Here is a 16,864-nt window from a genome sequence, read left to right on the forward strand (position 1 = left end):
TCTCCTTCCCAATAATAAAGCTGAAGGGCAGCTTGTGCAGCTCTTGAAAAAGCCTAAGGACCAGCTACTCGGAGGGGCAGCAGGGAGCTGAATTACCGTATTTTTCACTCTATAGGACGCACTTTTTCCCCTCCAAAAATTAAGGGGAAGGGGCCACCAGGTGGCGCGTTGGAAGATGGCCGACAATAACATCTCTCTGACCCATACGAGGTAATTAAGGGGCTGCTATGGGAAGTATGCAGTCTTCCTACCCCCCCAAGGAGATGGGGGGGCTGCCTTGCCAGTTCATAATGCACCCCCTGATCCGAGAGATGGGGGTGCCGAACACTTGGCACGAGCCCTCGGTGAAGTCAGATCTTCCTGACGCCGATTCCAATCAGCGCGTGCTGGTTAGCTTCAGCTCGGAATTATAATTGGAAACATACGATTGGAATGAAGCTGAAGCACATACATCAAGTAATGTTCGAGAGATAAGACTGCTGATTAATGGATCTCTGTGACCGGGAGTGATGGATGGATAAGTAAATCTTTTGATGAATCACCGCTAGGAGACTGTATGTTTGGAATGAAGGGGGGGTGGAGGAAAAAACTTTTTTTTTCTTTGCACGATGTGATATTAATAACCCTTCACCCCAGATTGAAATAAGATCGTTGCGTTTTTACTAATCACAAGCAGGAATTCAAGAACTTTGTGGGATGGATTATAACAGGAGAGAGGATTGATGAATGGTGAGAAAGAGGAAAATTTTTATGACGCAGTTAAAAAATGGCGTCTCGCCAAGACAGGCTTGCTGGAGAAAGGACAGGGGGAGGAGAATCAGGATCATTCGAAAGAGAAGGAATGTTGAAACGCAAGCTTGACCTGACAAGAGCCTCCTGATTCATTTGATTTATTTGGCAAGCCTGAGAAAAGTAAAGGACAGACCGAAGATTAATTATTATTTTTTTAATGGAGGCGTTGAACAGAGGCTGTCCCTGAGCGATATGATCTTTGGAGAGTACAAAACCCACACAGAGGATGCCTGTTTTCAATCTGCTTGTGAAAATTATCAGAGATCACAAAAAAAGGAAAATACGATAACAACAAGAAGAGAAAGAAAGTAATAAGGACTATCTGGATTGAACTGGATAGAACTGTCTAATTAAAGCAGTAATATAAGTGATGTTTGGACCCGTTCGGAGTTTTGGACTCGTGCGGAGCTTGATGTATGGGTACCCCCAACAAAATTTAAAATTTGGCTGTATAATTTGGAACTAATGTGATTTGGATAATGTGATGTGATTGGCCTGTTAATAAAAATTATTTTTAAAAAAACACAAAAATTAAGGGGAAATGTGTGTGCGTCCTATTGAGCGAATGCAGGCTCCTTGGCTTCAGCGATAGCAACACGAAGCCTCCGAAGCGCAGAGGGAGCGCTCCCTCCATGCTCCAGAGGCTTCGTGTTGCTTTCGCTGAAGCCACCTGAAGCCCCCGGAGCGCAGCGGGAATTCCCGCTGCGCTCCGGGGGCTTCGGGCGGCTATCCGCAAGCCTTCAGAGCGCAGCGGGAGTTCCTGCCGCGCTCCGAAGGCTTGCGGATAGCCGCTTGAAGCCTGGAGAGCAAGAGGGGTCGGTGCACACCGATCCCTCTTGCTCTCCAGGCTTCGCTTCGCTGGAGAGGCACTGCACAGTTTCCCCTCTCTGTGCAGCGCCCCTTCAGCGAAGCGGGAGGAAAAATGGAAGGGGCTCCGTTTCTCCTGCCGCTTCGCTGAAGGGGCGTTGTGCAGAGAGGGGGAGAATTTTTTTTTTCCTGTTCTCCCCCTCTAAAACAAGGTGCGTCCTATGGTCCGGTGCGTCCTATAGAGCGAAAAATACGGTATGTTCCGCCTTCCCTTCTGCTCCTCCACCAAGCAATTGGTGGAATGGAACAATGGGTACTTACCATGAATGAACCTTTCCTAGCAGAAATTTAGACACACAATTTTCTGCCTAGAGCAAGTGGGAGGGCCTGCTTAACCCATACTAGGATGGCTCATATTCTGCTTGGAAATTTTCAGCTTTTGCTTTTAAAAAATTCACAGTTCCGCATTCTCTCTGTTCAAACCGAGCCAAAAATGAGAATACTCTCATTTCTCCTCTCTCTCTTTATTTTTTTGAAGGCATGACATTCTTCATCCTTTGGAAACACTTTATTTTATTATAAGGTGGAACAACACTTCCACTAACTCCAGTTGGAGTATCTGCGTTTAATCCAAGTGTCAGCACAGCTACACTACAGATCTCTTCTAGACAAGTGGTGAGCGGCTTATGGGTAGGATATTTAGATCTGGGTTCTCATTCCTGTTTTAAAGCCTGAACTTCCTTCTCTACTAATCTTTTGACCTAGCAGTTTAGAAGGTTGGTTTCCCCCTTCTATGGGCTTCAGGTTTTGATTACTTGCCACCTCTTTTTTCTTATGGTTGCAGAAGTCAGTTCCCACTGACGCGTGGGTTGTCTCTTTCCAGGAAGTCTTGTAACCTTTACTACTGCTATTGCTGCAATCCTTAAACTCCCAGCAATCATTTTCCAGATGATGAAGAATGCCATATAAACACCACAAGAGAGAGAAAAGCCAGATTCAAGTAAATCGTTATGGTGCAGCTTGATTCCCAACAAAAGGAAGAAGGTGAAAGTGCACTTAATACTGACAAAGCATTAAAAAGTAACATCCGTTTGATGTTACAAAGTGTTTGATGGAATATCATTTGATATGTCCTAGTATATTTAAGTCAAAGCAAATATGATTGACACTAGACTGTTTTAAGTCTACATCTTATTGTTTGCTAATCTCTTTCCCAAAATCTGTAATGTAAGAAAATGCTGCTGTGTGGAGATATGGGAAGTACATTTGCTACTTTGTAAAAATAGAAACTGAACCACTTGAAGAAATTCTGATATGTTTACCTCCTCCCTTTCTTTTCCCTTTTCTGATGAATTATGTTCTGTAATATTTTCATCACAGTCTATACTTGATGACACAACTTCTTCTGGTTCTTTCATAAATAAAGGCTTCTCTTCTTGTTGGATCCACTCCTGATATACTTTTACCACCTTCCTCATAGCTGCTGCTTCACATATTGGCAGTAAAAATGCCTAGTAGAGGGGGGAAAGCTCATAGCATTTATCACGGAACATTAGTGACCCCTACAACAATTCTAGCATTCATGTACTTCATCTTAAAGAATTGATTTAAAAGCTACCCAACTGGTTTTCATGTTAAAGTATTTTTTACTACCTGAATAGATATATGGACAAATATATAAAGAGAAGAAATACAGTGCACAAAAATATAAAAAGAAGAAAATATACTATTTCCATATCCATTTACCAACAGCAATAGATAGAAAATTGTACTATATAAAATGGCTAGGTCCTTTGGAAGACTTAATAGTTCAACAAAACGTCATCAAAATATTAGCTGGTGTTAACAATGCTGGTCTGCATCTATTCCAAAATTATACAAATGGAATCCAGCTCTTGTGAAAAGTTTCTTTCAAGGCATTTCTCATTCTTTAAAGGAAGTATTATAGACAAATTTGGTTTGAACAAATACAGGACTTTCAAATGAACATCTGGAAGGGCAGCCAAGGGCAAGGAAGGAAAAACACAAAGAACAAAAACATGTGAGTTCAAGTGTATAGAATATAGAGAGTTGTAAACATGGGCTGCTACCCAGTCTGCCAACAGGCCCTTTTTGTAGAGGTTGCTAGGAATCGTAAGAGCAATGGAAGTCAGGTGAGTTTAACTGACAATTAGCAAGACCAAACTGCAGATGCTTGACACTTTCACATTAATCTATGCCAAGCTACGTGCAAATATTTATCAGCAATATCTGAAAAACGATGATGGTGCACACATTGATATTACAGGGGAGAGCATTTCTTTAAATAAAATCAGAAGCAAACTTGTAAATAGACAAATGCCTAGTGGGTTATGACAACTACTAATTCTCTCTGGATGAGTATGATAGAGAAGTTTATGCATGTTTTTTCAGAAATAGAGGAATTATTTACCTGACGAAAGATTTCTGTAAGAAAATTAACGTTACTTCTCTTTGAAGAAAACACTTTGCGAACTATTTCAATGTCCGTTAGATGTTCTTCATCAATACTGCAAAGACTGGAGGAACTGGGTTCTCTTTCAGTTAGTGTGCTTGTGTTGGAATGAGACTGTTCTGGCTCTGCATTTCTATCAGGTCTGTCAGTACTGTCATTTTTGCTGTCTTCTCTAGATACCAGGCTAGCAGCTGCTCTCTGAAACCAGAAATGAAAATATACTTATGACAGCCTGACCTCCTAGGTTAAATGGTTCTACTGCGAGAAAGCACTGCTGAGAGGTGGTGTGGTGCACTGGCTAAAGTATGAAATAAGAAGTTTAATTTCTCCCCAAACAATAATTGCAATAGAGTATTGAAGTGTGCTCTGTGTGGAGCTGCCCTTGGGCCTGATCTGGAAGTTCCAGGGGCAGCAGAATGCAGTGGCTAGACTGCTGGTGGGGACAGACAGCCAACAGCATTAAAATATCTATATTGACTGCCCATATGCTGCTATCAAGCCTGTTTCAAGCCTCTTGAGTTGGTATACAAGGTTCTCTACAACTTGAGTTCAGGATACCTTAAGGACCGCCTGAGCTCTTACATCACTGAGATCATCCAGAAGAGCACTGGTGTCAACCAGAAGTTGGACAATGGAACATTGTTCCAGTAGAGATTTGGCATGCATCCAGGATTTTACTTTCAGGGACCTATTGAAGACTTTTTATACTGATAGGCCTACGAAGTTGTTTACAGTTTTCTTGAGTCGCCAATCTTCGTAGTGATGGTTCTGTACTGCTTCTAATGGTTTAACAAATATTTTTATATTGCTGTACACGGCCCTGATTTTTGAGAGAGCGGTATATTCTTGTTTGTATAAAGGAATAAATAAATAAACTGTACTGCAATGACTAAAGTGAAGGAGGCATGATTTGAAATCAAGTGTGAATACATGAGGGATGTGTGTGCTTAAATCAAAGCCAGCATCAATTCAGCCACAAAGCTGACCAAATGACCTTAGACTTATCATGCTTGGTTTAGTCTACCTCACAGGGTTGTGAGAAAAACCAAGAGCTCCTTCAAAGGAGAGTGGGATAAATGTGAAATAAGTAAAATAGTAGGATCTGTCTCATCCCTATTCAGTCCCACCCAAATCACCTTTTTGGCTCTACCTGAATATTCTTTGGCACAGTTTCACCCTCCATTCCAGGAATCTGAGGTCCTGCATGAGGTTTTGGCTCAAGCCAGAAAGACACCAACCATCGGATGACAATAACCCGGGCCTTAAGGAAGGGTTCCTTTGTGCAATATATTGCTTCATTGGTTTCAGCATCTTTCTTTATCATTACATAATGTGGCTTTGGTCTCGTCTGCGGTATCTCTATAGAGAAGAAAACAATTTCTAAATAATAAGGGGATAGAAAGCATCCAATCAAAGCCAAAATACCCATTTCAGATTTCTGGGTACATAAAAAAAAGTGATGATGAAGGAATTTTAATTAAAAAGTAGTTAGCCACTATACAACTAGATAGGAGTTACACCAGGCATTACTAAGATGTAATACATTTTGCAATGAAACCCATCCAAACAAATCAATTCTCTCTCTCTCTCTCTATATATATATATATGAGAGAGAGAAAGATATTACATGGAGTTTGCCTCAAAAGTTTGAAACAGTACATAAATGTTACAGAAATTTAATTGTACAAGAGCAAATAATTTCAAATGCCATGCTTCACCCCACCCCACCCCCCTGCTAATATAAACTATGGCTATAAATGTTTCACATTAATTTCAAACAGTATTATTAAACACTATATTATTAAAGAGTGAGACTTTAAACAGTTAGGAAAATATAGCAAAGCAAACTAAAGCTGAAACTCTTTATGCACACTTACTTAGAAATAATCTGTTGAAATCAAGAGAACTTACTTCCAAGTAAATGTGCTGAGGTTCAGGGCCTAATATAGCAGCCTTAAATTTCCTCAGGATTAAACTCATTTTATTAGAATGTAGTCATATGTATGTGCTAAGATGTTGCTGAATATTGATCAACTTGCCACAAGAGGGCCACCACTTAGGAAAGCAGCTGCGTACATGATTAACAGTCTAGGTACTTCTGGGATCTCTAGCATAGTCCAGTGTAATAAAGCTGGGTAGTGGAGTAGATATGGATTCTATCACTTTCTACCTTGTACAAAGAAAATCACAATTACAAATACTACGCAGAGAAAGAAGAGTTTACCCAAAGATAGGCAAAAATGGCTTAGTTTAAGAATTATTGTTCTAAACACGAGAGACAACTTTAGCACCAGCGTTACTGAAATCAAGGGTTGCACCCGATGAAGTATTCCTGTTTGTGTGAGAACTTCTGCTTTTGTAATGAATTTCCAATCCCTCTCGTCCCCCAGTATACTCCCCAAATGTGTTCTGGTTTCTCTGCAACCCTCGGCAGCAGATGTGCAGCGTAACATGCAGGCACATGAGAAAAGGAAGGGGCAGAAACGGGATAACTTTGCTGGATACAACCCAGTTTACTGCAGTCTACAACAAAGTGGGCCAGATTAAGATGAATAGTTGTACTAGCAGGAGCCAGAGCAACAAGTCCTATTAGCATAAAGGGGCTTTCGACCTCTCCTCCATCTGCATTCCCCCCCCCCAATTGGCTTTGAGGGTCCAGGGCAAAATCCACAACAGCGTACAGGGGGAGGAGAGGGGAGATTGTTCCATCTGGCAAGCAGAGATGCTTGTGCTAATGGAACAATCGTAATATTGCAGCATTGAATTCCTCTGAATGCAAAGAAAGTGACATTTGTATTCAAAAGATGCTTAAGAATAGGTCACTAAACCAGCTAAAGTTTTTCCATTCAAATCCTAGTAAGAATACAGATACAGGAGGGTAGAGCTGCTAGTTTAGGTATAGGCAAAGCTAGGCATAGGCTTTCTCCAATGTTACCATTATGTAAGACCTGATCCTACAGAAGAAGAGCACAGAAGTACTGTGCCCCTGTGTCATACATCGTATTACAAATGGTGAAGGCTACTAAGAGATACTGAAATAATGCTTACCAAGTACAGGGTTATACAAGCTGCTCTCCTTACACATGTTTGGGAAAATATAAGGCAAGTAGTATTTCTTAAAATGTGAAAATAAGAATGAAAATCCCTTTTCTTGGTTTTCTTTGTTCTTCCATTCCAGGCTTTTGACCTACAAAAATGAATTTTAGATTAATATACAGGTATTCTGGAGGCAAAAAGAGTGTAGCAGTACATAACAGGTATGTAGAATCAATATTATTTATATTCAACTACCCATTCTCCATCAGTTTCTGTCTCTGCATGTTAATGTGTTCCTATTTAAAACTGTGCAGAAATAGTGCAGTAATTATAATTTCATTTTTGCCCAGCTTCCAGATCCTTCACTGTACAAGATTTTAGCATGTGTCTCTTGATATGACTGAGTTGCATGCAAGATGGAACACAGGAATTGATACTCGGCTGCCTCTACATTTTTCCCGAAACAGAAGAGAGGAGCCAAGGGAGAGACAGGTAGAAGGAGACAAGGGAAGCAGCTTCTGCACCCTATACATTCACCTTCCTTTTTTATTACCTGCTGCAAGGACAAAAACATGAACTGAAAAGACATAGAAAACTGCACTGTACCCTCATATCTACTCTTCAATACTGGAGAGTAAATAAGGAAAAAAGGAGGAGACAGCAAAGCTTGCTTTGTGCCAGATTCAACCATAGAAACTATGAGGAAGACACTGGGAGAGACATTTATGTGCATTAGAATACTCTAACAGGAAAGTAATGATCATTAGTTCTTGATGAGTTTTAAGTTAATATAACAATATATCCACTGAAAGTGGTTCTGAGTCATGAAGGTAAATATAATAAGTTGGATCCAAAGTTGCAAAGAACAGAAATGTGCAAAATGGATGCTCACACAGGATGGAAGGAAAATTTTAAATTATTCCCTTTCCCCCCTGCAACTCCCTAAGAACCAAATTTCTTCTCTAGAACAGTGTGAGATGTGATCTGGGGATGCAGAAGAGATGGGGAATCAGCAAATAATAATAATAATAAAATCCTCCCCTGACTTCCACCAAGTGAAACATCTAGTTTGCAGAACAGGCGCCTCTGGTGGATCCAGCCCTTTTGAGGGTGGAAAGAGCTCTTCTGTTCTCAGAACAGCAGGTCCAATCTTATACATATACTAAACTTAAAGCATCCCCGCCCCCCGCGATTAGGCTGTTAAAATGGTATTAAACAGATGACCATTATTCAGCAAGAGAAAGAAATTGGAATGGAGTGGATCTCCTGCAGTCGACAATAATAAAATTACATATTAGTTAGAAAATCATTTTTCAAGTAAATGCAGGTAACACAACATACCTGAATTACTATGTATTTCAAAAGTGCTTCTAAAAAATAGCTTGTTAGATCGTCCTGTCCTTTATCTCCTGATTGTGGGGGGACAAGTGGAGTGATTTCTTCTACAGTCACTTGTGCTGCTCAAATAATAAATATTCAGGTTGTTAGGTTGGATATGTTACAGTGTATACTGTGCATGTCTTAAATTCAAATAAATAAAATGAATACATTATGAAAGCTAATGCATGATTGTTCTCAGTCCATAAGCACATAGCTTCCTTTGTTTAAAGCAGGGAGCATTCTATCAGTGAACACAAAACTACGCATAGAAGAACAATAAAGGAATACCGTTTCTATCTTAAGGAACTATTTTAACACTGTGCTCAACTATGAATCAACCAACCTTCTGGGATAGGAATGAATTGCAACATAACATCCATTATGTAGATATGTGCACGTCACTTCTAGCAATCCCACCTTCCCCCAAAGCTCCAGGCATTGAGTTACTTCTGATTCAGGTAGAAATAACTTGAAAAACCAGGAATCCAGCAAGGGCTGGATCATCAAAAAGGACGTGCTCCCTCCTTCTACCCAATGGCTAACACACTGCAGTTTGGGGACACACAAGGCAGCAGGTGGAAAAGAGGATCCACTAAGTTCAATTCCTTCCAAGGGTGCAGAATCACAAGTGAAAGATTGCAATATGCTCTCCATCTCAGTCACTAAACTCAATTTCAAACTCAGAAGGCCTTACTTCTGGGTAAATATGCTTAGGACTGCATTACTAATGACAAGGGTAGTGGGGTGTGTGTAAGGAAAGGATAGTAGTTCTGGTGGGGGACACATCATGCTCCTTCTGGGGTATTGTGTACAACTTCGGTCCCCACTCCCCACTCAGCTTTCACCTGTGGCTCCTAGAAGCTGTCAGCATGTGACAGCGGCCACACCCCGGGAACGGCTTTGACTGGCTGGTTAAACCAGGTGAGGGTAGCTGATGGGTGTCAAACCCTCGGTGAGCTAGGGACTTCCCCTGTGTGCGAAGACAGCCTCCGGTGGATTGAACAACGGTCAAGAAGGCGGTTTCTGCACATGCTGTAGAGGGAAGTGAGGGGCAGATGGGGCTCATCAATGTGGGAAGGTAGCCCATCCAGGAGAAGGAAAGCTCTGATACTAAACCTCCACTGATTGTGCGACATCTTCAGGAGAAGTAAAGGCTAAGGAGCAAACCCTACACAAATCTGGAATGGAGTCCCTAAGATGTTTGGATGGTGCCTTGTACACCTCCTTCTGGCAACTCCTGCAGCCAAGCTGGTGTCAAAGTATTGCTCTGCTTTCCTTTGGGCCACACCAGCGAGGCCAAAGGCTTGTTGTCTGGGCAGCCCAGGACGTCCATACACCCCGGGGGGGTCACTTCTGTGCTGCTAACACAGTGGTTTGATTTCACCCCGGAGGCATACTCTACTGTCTTTTGAGACAGTCAGGTGCCAACAACTAATCACAAATATACTGTATGCATATGACCATTACATACTTACTTTCTTGAACACTGAGCACAGGATTGATGAGATTATCTAGTGTTCGAGGCCCGTGTTCAGACTGCGGTGATGGAAATCCAGGAATTAAACAAGAAAACATACATAGCTGTTCTTTACTACAATTATTTTGAAGTGCTTGCAACCACAAGAGGAAGAGACGTACACCTTCACGACGAATCTTGAAGAACAAGGTGATAAAAGGTTTTAATTTCACATTTACAGGCTAAATTTACAATTTCAACAGTTACCTGAACTCAGTGCTGATACAACTCTTAGATTAATCCAATTACAATCAATGAGACACCTTTAAATAGCTTTCTAAAGATCTGGCCCAACATTAGAAATACTATTTACCTCCCTCCCCTTCTTCGACGAAGAAAAAACAAGAAGGTTATCAGTCATACCTTTAAAGAATTCCCTGTGTGAAGTAATTTCTTTAAAATTAATCCTGAAAAGAAAAACCACACATTCAGTATTTGTTGTTTCATTGCCATTTTAATGTGTGAGAGCCCTCGGTCGGACTTAATAAAGTCTTCATAACAAGTCCTTGGCAAACTCTTGATTATTCTTGGTGAGCCTTCAAGCCCTCTGGCAACAAGCTTAATGCCAGAAGTGAGAAAAGTCCACCTTCTCTATCCATTTAATAAAACTGGACCTATACTTTTCTCCATACAAACAATAAAATAATTCCAATTATCACATTCAGCAAAAGTAATAGCTAGTTTGCCATCAAAAAATTAAAGAAGACACTGCAGCGTTGGATGGATTCTGTGGGAGTACGAAACATGCATAATTCATGTTGTTTATAATTTAAAGTATATGTATGTTAATTATATTTTAATTTCAATTCCAATCACGAATTTCCCATCAATTAATGAATTCATTGTGCCTTTGTAACACGCTATGCAGAGGCATTAAACATGACTAATATATGCAGCATTTGCCAGCAATTTTACATACTAATGTGTGCATGAGTTGGCAAAGTAGCAAATGCATGGAATTTTCCTTAACTTATCTTAATCAGTGACAAAACAAAAGAAACATTTTGAATTGGGTACACTAAGCCCCAGATGGCCAACTTCTGTATTGCGGCTCTGTTTCTCATGTGGATCAGATGTGCATTTTGCCCCACAAACTAGGCCCTCCCCACCCACCCAAATGTCCACATTTCTGTTGCAGTCATGGAGGATAAGCCCTCAGGCACAGCGCAGCATTAGATATAAAATCCAAAATGAGATGTTTTACATCACTAATTTTACAAGAGATGTAAGATATCTCTAATTCTTGGAACATGCAAATATTTCTTCCCCCTACAACTGAAACACAGTGATCAAACTTTTTAAATCAGACCCTAATTAAAGTTTATCAGAATGCCAGGGGCTGGGTAATTTTACTTTGAGGTCTGGTCTAGCTCCCAGGCCATCAATTCAGCCACTCCTCCTTCAGTCCATGACATTAATATTTTTCTCTCCAAGAGCACTAATTAGACGTGACAGCAGATAACACTGTATAAAGCAATGTTAGCATTTGTTTGATGCTTGAGAATACTGATTACATTAATAAAAATGATAGTGCCATTACCATATTACCAATACATACCAATACTGTGAAACTGCCATCTTTGATGAATTCTTTCTGGAAGAAGTTGTAAAATTTTCTACAAAAGCAGAAGTCAGTAAATACGTAGAACAATCATTAGGGCACAAAGGCTGCTATCAGGTATCATTTACTTATTTAAAAAAAATGCTTATTTAGCTTCATTGAAATAAAACCTCTATGAGGATTACAAAATAAAAACAAAATATTAAAATTATCAATAAAGGACTGTTAGAAACAGGTGTTTTAAAAGTTTCAAAGATAATTAACTTCTGAAGACCACCATCACTAGAAGTGAAAACAAAATAATCTACTGTGACAAGAAGGGTTACCATAGTGTTTAAAATATAATGATTTTTTAAAATTATTTTTATTAAGTTTTCCATTTTTTCTAATATTACATCATAACAAATAACATACTTCATAATTCCAAAATTTCCCCATTCCCCCTGGACTTCCCTCAGCCACCTTCTCTGGTTTATTTCAAAATAATATTATTTCCTGCATATTTACTTTTTGCTCCTTTTATATATTTTAACTTATAATTTGTGTAAATTTTGGTAATTGTAAATGATTACTCAAAACCTACTAGTGAGTCCAATTCTTTGCAGTGATTCTGTAAATAAGCCAAAAATGGTTCTCAGTCTTCCTTAAAGGATTTTTTTGTCCTTATTTTGAAGAGTGAACAAAGTGTTTAAAATATAGTGAATGTAAAGCTATTTATTTATAATGTATAATTTATAATTTAAACAAACAAATAAATAACTAACTAGTTTGCATAATCTTATGTTATGTCATTTAACACATTTATGTATTGTCTTAAAGTAACTGAAGGTGGCCCTGGTTTTCATTACAGGACTTTAATTACAGGACCTCAGGGGCTTTCAGATCAGATATTCACAAGTTTTCCACCTACTTTTTCCATTTCAGAATTTTTTTTCCTTGTTGGCATTAGACATTCACTTCAGTTGCTAACAAATTCAAGCAAGAACAATGTTGCCATAAAAGAAATGTGCTTTGGAATTACAAAAAAAGCTGCACTGTAATTTCTTATCCCCAGCCAACAAGTGTCTGTATGGGATATTCTAACGTCACCTGAAAAGTGGAGACAAACTGGCACTTCAGATTACTATTGACTCAGTTTTCTTTTGTGAAATGATCAAAGCTGACACAGCTTCATTGGTTTAATTTAAAGAATGCCAACAAAAATCCTTAGCTGATGTTTATATCAAACATCAAATTTGGAAGTTCCAGCTATGCAGACCAAGCTGCAAGCAAGGGAGGAAGCTCTACATGCGCCTTTTTCAATTGTTTGAAGTCTGAACAATTGGCAATCATGACTAAAATTCAAAGAACAGAAGAATTTGAGATTCCTCCTCCCAACCCTAGTTTTAAGTACCCATACACTGCATGGCATTTAAGACTCCTCTCCAGTCTGAACTAGCAGCTGTTTATAATATGACATAGAATTATATCAAATGTATCACTTCCTTGAAATTAGCTGAAATCAGTTATCAAGGATTTATTATTGTGTATACCCCAGTCTGGATGAATCGATCTTTGTTTGTTTGGGACAGATGAGTTATATAATTCTAAACTGAATTTGGTAGATTTTTTTTAGAAAAGTGGGAGGAAGAGAAATTTTAATAAATGTCAGTTTGGTGTATGTGTTAAGGGGTATGTAACATGAAACCTAATCAAAAGTCCTTCTGGATACTTAAAAGCAGTTTTCTTGTTTACGGTCAATGAAAACCACCCCCAACGTCTTCTACCTTCTGCCATTTGACTGAGTCCTACTTGTAGTTGGGACAGCTCATTCAGTAGAGCATAAGACGAGACAATCTCAGGATTGTGGGTTTGAGACCCATGTTGAGCAAAAGATTCCTGCATCGCAGGAGGTGGAGTAGATCCCACCTATGGAATTCTATGATTTTACTACTACTAAAAAATAAAAAAACCCAACAGGTAATTAAAATCCACAAATGGATTTTATGAAATCGTTAAAGCAGGGGTGAAGAGCCCATGTAGTGTTGCTGCACTACAATTCATTATCCCTGAGTACTGGCCATATTGACAAGGAGTGCTAAGAGTCCAGCTAACTATCCCTTCATCAGAGACTAATTCTTGACTTTCCAGCTTAACTTTTACACACTACCACTTGCGTTACAAGAACATGTATAAAAAATGTGATCAGAATAAAAGACCTAGACGACAACAGAATTTCTACATTGGAAGAATCTTACCTCAAAAATAAAAAGTATTGCATCTAGTTCTTCTCTCTGTGACTTGTGACCTAAATTCAAAAACAGGATTGTTTTCAACAACTAAAAATAGTGAAAATAACTACAGTTCTGTAATAATAAACTATTACCATTTTGAAATTTATGTTATTTTACCCAGCTGCCTAATAGGGAGAAATTTATCATATTTATAACCCGTCCTTCAACCCACAGGCACAGGGTGGGCGGGTACACAAATATGTCATTAAAATTCAACACAAATACAAAATCATAAAACAAATTATTTTTACCATAAAACAGTTACACAGAAAAAATAATAATTGAAATCAGCCATCTCCAGAGTCTTGAATGCAGAAATACATTTTCATGACATATAAAAATAGATAACATGAGAGATGCCCATATATCCAGTGGAGGGAGTTCCACAGGGTCATAAGGGAGAAGGCACTCCTCCACAGCATCACACAACAAACTACTGTTGATGGAACTACAAACAGAGCCTGTCCTTCACACCTTAAGGCACAGGTTAGCAGGAGATGTACTCTTTCAAATGCTGGCGTCCCAAGCTGTTAAGGACTTTATAGGCCAGACTCAACTCTTTAAATTGGCACGGCAGCGACACATGGTTTCACTTTGTGGCACCAGTAAGTAATCTGATAACTGCATTCTGCACCAGCTACAGTTTGTGGACTGTCTTCAAGGGCAGTCCCATGAAGAATGCACTGCAGCAGCCTAAACAATGAATCACCGGAACATCTAATAATATAGCTTGGTGTTCTGGGTTTTCCAAAATTTTGAACAGGGGAAATTTCCCAAGGCAAATTTAGATAATTTGCATTGTAAATATTCCTGATGCCCAAGAGAAGGGGCGGCCAATATGTTGTCCTCTATCTGACCACCATCATTCCTGACCACTGGCCGGGGCTGCAGCATCTAGAAGATATCACATTGGCTACTCCTGCTCTAGAGAGTGATATAGTTTAGCATGTTTATTTTACTTCTTTTTAGTAACCCAAGTTAAAAACTTTGAACTTATCAGACCCAGCACACTGCAGAAGAAAATGAAGCACTGGCTGGTAATGCTAATGACATGTATGCAAAATGTAAAAATTAAAATCAAAGTCAAACATTTTAATAAAAATTCTTACCTTTCTGTTTAAGACTAATTTCAATAGTCACAAAATTTTCAAAAAAGATGTAATATATATGTGAAAAATGTAGGTCGAAAAACTGCTTTAGATCGATAGATTCTGCATTCTCTGCAAAACAAACAAAATATAATTTCATTATTACCCAGCACTACAAAACACTTAACACTCCTGAATGACAATAGAAAAATCAGTTAATAATTACATTACAAAACATGAGTAACCAGTTCTATAACCTTCTATACCTCCTTATATTTTTACAGAGATAGTTTAGGGGTTTTATGTCACAGCTGCAGCTAGGCCAAATTAACTGAGAAAAGGAGACATATTTGGCGGAAATAATTTGTTTTTTAAAACTCACTATATGAACTATTTACCGTAATCACATTTTAATCTCTGCCACGCCCACCAAGTATAAATGCCCCTTGAGTAATTCCTTGATAATCCAAACACAATCTCTTTAATTGATGGTCTATCCCTCACACTCTCAAATTCTATTATTGGTACCTGCAGTGGTACCAATTTCTTAAGGAGGACTCAAAATGTTCATAGCTTAAGGCCGCACTCCTACACACTGGTGGAGAACTGGATCCACTCCGTCATGTGGAAGAATACATAGTTTTTCCTTAGAAGTTCTAAGCATGGCCCCAATTTTTCCTTTGGAGTCCACCTTGATTTCAAGCTGGTCATGCAAAGGAAGGCAGGAAGTAAATCTTTTTTTTTTTTAAAAATGATATTTATTCAAAATTTCATCAATACATAAACACGAAAAAAGAAACAAGAAAAACAGAAAAATACAGCAAAAAATAAAACAAAAAGAAAAAACCAAAAAAGAAAGAAGAAAAATACAAATCTCAGATTACAACTTTTCATTTGCTTATTTCTTGAACCTCCTCACACCTCCCTTTTTGTATTCTAGTTTAATTCGTTATTCCAGCAAATTCTTCCCATGTTTCTCAATTTTAATTTAAATGATTAATTCAACATAACCTTTCCATCTTTTAATATAATCTGTTATTCAATTTACCTCAATCTCTTTAACCTTATCTTATCTTAAAAATCTTAAAATTTCAAAGTTTACATCATATTCATACATATCTCCTTAAATCATTTCTGCTAAAGCCAATTTAGTTCCTTTCCAGCATATTCCCTGATATTTCATTAATGTTGCACTAATTCCAAAATTAACAAAAGAATTTCCCTTGATATCTCTAATTTTTATCCAACGTCCCTTCTTCCTGGTTTCGTGTCATGTCAGTCCTTTCTGTCCATTGCATCCAGTCCATCAATCTGGTGTTCTTATGTCCGAGGCCCTTAAATCTCTTCTAGGCCCCTTCTGCAAATTTTCTTGTTCTTGTTTGTGCTTACGCACTTCTTTGTCTATTGTTGGTTTCTTGGGGAGTGGGTCTCCAGAGGGTTCCATCCGCTAATAATTTCCATTTTCCTTCATCAGACTGGCCCCTTCCCCCCAGTCCCACTCCCCGTCGTCATCTTTGTAATCCAAAAAATATTTATCCAAAAGATAGTTGTTCACCTGTTTCATAGTCCCACTAGAGTTAAAAGCTTCCTTGACTTCAAATACTTCCCAGCACTCTCCAAGTTCAATCTTCCAACGCAGTGGCTTTTGTTCCTGCAGGACTTTGGATCTCTCCATTTGTGTTGTTTGAAGAGTAATCACTGCCTCTTCCTTCTTCATCTGCCCTTGGACTTGCCTTGTCAAACCAGATTCCTGAATTGGTCGCTGTATAACTTCTTTATCCTAATTCCCTGTTAAATCATATTCACTGGCCACAGCACTCATCAAGTCCAATTTTTCATGCATCAAGTTCATTTTCTCATGCAGCTGCTCCAGCAAAGCATTTGTCATGCCAAGGGCAGACACCAAACCTTCCTTCCAACACATTTCTGTTCAAGGTC

At 38.9% G+C, this 16,864-nt stretch overlaps 1 protein-coding gene across 24 annotated transcripts in view; it reads right to left on the reverse strand.

Annotated features, from left to right (window-relative positions):
* Nucleotides 1-16,864, reverse strand: part of RALGAPA1 (Ral GTPase activating protein catalytic subunit alpha 1) — a 123,923-nt gene that overhangs the window by 93,067 nt on the left and 13,992 nt on the right. For all 24 annotated transcript variants that reach the window (XR_014546730.1, XR_014546731.1, XM_083607992.1 and 21 more), the window contains exons 2-11: nucleotides 14,948-15,058; nucleotides 13,803-13,852; nucleotides 11,563-11,620; nucleotides 10,368-10,411; nucleotides 9,964-10,141; nucleotides 8,450-8,565; nucleotides 7,121-7,259; nucleotides 5,223-5,431; nucleotides 4,031-4,270; nucleotides 2,922-3,110 (exon numbers count right to left, since the gene is read on the reverse strand). Coding sequence is in view for 22 of the 24 variants with exons in the window: in XM_083607992.1 (XP_083464118.1) it covers nucleotides 2,922-3,110; nucleotides 4,031-4,270; nucleotides 5,223-5,431; nucleotides 7,121-7,259; nucleotides 8,450-8,565; nucleotides 9,964-10,141; nucleotides 10,368-10,411; nucleotides 11,563-11,620; nucleotides 13,803-13,852; nucleotides 14,948-15,058 (1,334 nt within the window). In the remaining 2 variants the exon portion in view is untranslated. The remainder of the gene's footprint in view (nucleotides 1-2,921; nucleotides 3,111-4,030; nucleotides 4,271-5,222; nucleotides 5,432-7,120; nucleotides 7,260-8,449; nucleotides 8,566-9,963; nucleotides 10,142-10,367; nucleotides 10,412-11,562; nucleotides 11,621-13,802; nucleotides 13,853-14,947; nucleotides 15,059-16,864) is intronic.

This window comes from Podarcis filfolensis, assembly GCF_964270895.1.
Source record: "Podarcis filfolensis genome assembly, chromosome: 1".
In the NCBI taxonomy this organism is placed as follows: Eukaryota; Metazoa; Chordata; class Lepidosauria; order Squamata; family Lacertidae; genus Podarcis; species Podarcis filfolensis.